Genomic DNA, 3,423 nt, shown 5'->3' with positions numbered 1-3,423 from the left:
GCCTGGGCGACAGAGCGAGACTCCATATCAAAAAAAAAAAAAAAAGAGAATTGAACTCTAGGGTCCTCTGAAGTCTAGCAGTCCTGCTGGTTGAACCCGCTTTGCTGTTCCTACACTCTTCTTTCCCTTGACGCCGTCTTTACGTAAAAACTACATTTCCCATGAGCACCCATAGGCGTCCACGTAGCGCAGCCCTTCGTTGTCGCTCGCGCCCTTTATACTCACTTCCGCCCACGCGCCACTTCCTTTTCTTTCGGCGGAGCGCGGCGGCAAGATGGCCGTGCAGATTTCCAAGAAGAGGAAGGTGAGCCTCTGGGGACTGGGTTCGGGGAACGACTGCGCCGCGCGGGTCAGGGGCTTCTCGGGGTGCCACTGTGAGACCTGCAGCTCCGTGCCCTGCCCTGGGAAGCGGCTTAGGCTTCCTGGCGTTCCCACGGGCCGCAGATGGCAGTGGATTGAGTGAGAGGCCCGAGCCAGGCGGGCGCTGTGTGGCCAGGTAAGGGAGAGACAGGTTTTTCTCTGGTTCCGAGTGAAGCGCAGAGAGATGGGGACCAAGCGCCCCTTCTGTCCTGGAGAAGGCGTTTGTGAGCATTTTTTGGTCAACGGAATTAGTAAACGTGGTATTTTGAGGGCGTGTGTCATTTCTCTCATGTCTTATCCCATGGTTTTGGGAAGGGGAGGCAGCAGTGTATACTTGTCTTCCTACTGGTTGAGTCTGGGTGCAGTCTGCTGGTCCCATGACCTCAACATGAAGGGTTACTGACGATTGCTTGCTCCGTCTGAGGACCCCGGGAGGAAGCTGCCTCGGATTTAACGCCTTGTCATTCCATGGGAAAGAACTGTGTAAAAATCATTAGCTTTAAAAATAGACGGTTGGTCATTTCGTATACCTACACTTCGATGTTAAAATTAAATCCACAACTCTTGTGAGTTAGGATTTTCCAGCTCTGTTTACAATTAAAACCACAGGTACCCTAAGGCCAGATAACATGGCTGGGATTCTTTAAATGGTCCAGGTTGTGTCTGCAAGTGAGAAAGCTTATATGTTAAGTCCACTATCTATTCTATTCCTTCACAGTGACAAGTACAGTGTCTTTGCTGTGCTGAGTGAAGTGTAAATAGGCCATTTTACAGCGGTTTCTTGTTTCGCATGTGGAACTGTTTTAAACCCTTCGATGAAGAGATGATGACGAGTCTGACTTGGGGGTGTTGTCTTTGCCCAGGTGGCCTACTCTGTGCTGCATTCTGTGGCACAGTTTAAAGGGCCCTGGTTGAAGTAACTTCCTAAAGATGACCTAGAGGCATTTGTCTGAGAAGGGTTGCTGCACTCCTGTTGGAACAAGGGTTTGGAACCATTGGTTGGAGGTATTTAGTTTTGGGGAGGGATGCATTGACTAATAAGACACTGGCTCAGGTGAAAGAGCCTACACCGATGTCCTAATTTTGAACTTCGCTTTTTTTGGATTAGTTTGTCGCTGATGGCATCTTCAAAGCTGAACTGAATGAGTTTCTTACTCGGGAGCTGGCTGAAGATGGCTACTCTGGAGTTGAGGTGCGAGTTACACCAACCAGGACAGAAATCATTATCTTAGCCACCAGGTAAAACTCACTTGACTGGCCATCACCTATAATTGTTGTAAATGCTAAGTTGGTTTATTCCTTTTTTTTTTTGTGAGACGGAGTCTTGCTGTGTCCCCAAGGCTGGAGTGCAGTGGTGCGATCTCTGCTCACTGCAAGCTCTGCCTCCCAGCTTCCTGCCATTCTCCTGCCTCAGCCTCCGGAGTAGCTGGGACTACGGGGCCAACCACCATGCCCGGCTAATTTTTTGTATTTTTAGTAGAGATGGGGTTTCACCGAGTTAGCCAGGATGGTCTCAATCTCCTGACCTTGTGATCCGCCCACCTCAGCCTCCCGAAGTGCTGGGATTACATGCGTGAGCCACCGTGCCCGGCGATCTTTCTATATTCTTAAGAAAAACCTGAAATAGTTTTAGAGAGAAATACCCTGACTTTTACATGAAGAAAACTATTCAAACTTAAAACTGTTATTGAAGTGTTTAGGGGTAAAGTTTACCAATGTCTGCAACTTACTTTGAAATGCCTCAAAAGATGTATTGGTGGGTGGCTACAGGGATGAGTAGATATATGATAAAGCAACAGCAAAATATTAGTTGTAGCATCATTCTCAATTCCTCCTCATCTTGGTGATGCATACATTTACAGTTTTTCCAACTGTTCTGTAAGCTTCATAACAAAATGAACAGACATTTAAAAATTTTTTTTTTTAGACTGAGTCTTACTCTGCTGTCCGGGCTGAGTGCAGTGGCACAATCGCAGTTCACTGCAGCCTAGACTTCCTGTACTCAAGCAGTCCTCTCACCTCTGCCTCCAGAGTAGCTGGGACTACAGGCACACACCACCACACCTGGCAAATTTTCTCTGTTCACTTTTTGTAGAGATGAGAGTGTCTCATTCTGTTGCCCAGGTTGGTTTCAAACTTCTGGCCTCAAGCATTCCACTTGCCTTGGCCTCCCAAAGTGCTGGGATTACAAGCCTGAGCCACTGCACCCGGTTAGAAATTTTTTTTAATTGAAAAAGAAGGCTGGGCGCATTGGCTCATGCCTGTAATCCCAACACTCCGGGAGGTTGAGGCAGGCGGATCACTTGAGGTCAGGAGTTCAAGACCAGCCTGGCCAACGTGGTGAAACTTCATCTCTACTAAAAATACAAAAATTAGCCGGGTTTGGTGGTGTGCACCTGTAATCCCAGCTACTCAGGAGGCCAAGGCAGAAGAATCGCTTGAACCTGGGAGGCAGAGGTTGCAGGGAGCTGAGATCGTACTACTGCACTCCAGCTTGGGCAACGGGAGAGAAAAGAAAGAAAGGAGAGAAAGAGAGAGAAAGGAGGGAAGGAAAGAAGGGAGGAAGGGAGGGAGGGCGGGCACATGAGCCACTCTCTGGGACTTCTGTTACAAATTGTAATGAACTTGATGAAAGTAAGGTGGAGTAAATGAAAACAACATAAAGGGCACAGAACACAGTCCCTAGGACACTTAGTAAATATCAGGTTTTATTATCATTTGGAACGGAGGAAATGGGCACAGACTGGGGGACATTCGTTTTTGGTTTTTTTTGTTTTTGTTTTTTTTTTGAGACGGAGTCTCGCTCTGTCACCCAGGCTGGAGTGCTGTGGCCCGATCTCAGCTCACTGCAAGCTCCGCCTCCCGGGTTTAAGCCATTCTCCTGCCTCAGCCTCCCGGGTAGCTGGGACTACAGGCGCCACCACCTCGCCCGGCTAGTTTTTTGTAGTTTTTTAGTAGAGACGGGGTTTCACCGTGTTAACCAGGATGGTCTCGATCTCCTGACCTCGTGATCCGCCCGTCTCGGCGTCCCAAAGTGCTGGCATTACAGGCTTGAGCCACCGC

The 3,423-nt window shown here is 48.6% G+C and overlaps 1 protein-coding gene across 7 annotated transcripts in view; it reads left to right on the top strand.

The window, feature by feature from the left end:
- Positions 1–223: 223 nt before the first annotated feature.
- RPS3 (ribosomal protein S3) overlaps positions 224–3,423 on the top strand; it is a 38,169-nt gene continuing 34,969 nt past the window's right edge. For 5 of the 7 annotated variants that reach the window (XR_001001772.1, XM_011942018.1, XM_011942017.1 and 2 more), the window contains exons 1-2: positions 224–304; positions 1,469–1,599. Coding sequence is in view for 5 of the 7 variants with exons in the window: in XM_011942018.1 (XP_011797408.1) it covers positions 275–304; positions 1,469–1,599 (161 nt within the window). In the remaining 2 variants the exon portion in view is untranslated. The remainder of the gene's footprint in view (positions 305–1,468; positions 1,600–3,423) is intronic. The other 2 variants (XM_011942015.1, XM_011942020.1) reach the window with 2 other exon arrangements.

Source organism: Colobus angolensis, unplaced genomic scaffold, assembly GCF_000951035.1.
Source record: "Colobus angolensis palliatus isolate OR3802 unplaced genomic scaffold, Cang.pa_1.0 Scaffold205, whole genome shotgun sequence".
NCBI lineage: Eukaryota > Metazoa > Chordata > Mammalia > Primates > Cercopithecidae > Colobus > Colobus angolensis.
The sequence above is the reverse complement of the archived record's forward strand: the minus strand, read 5'-3'. Positions and strand labels throughout refer to the sequence as shown.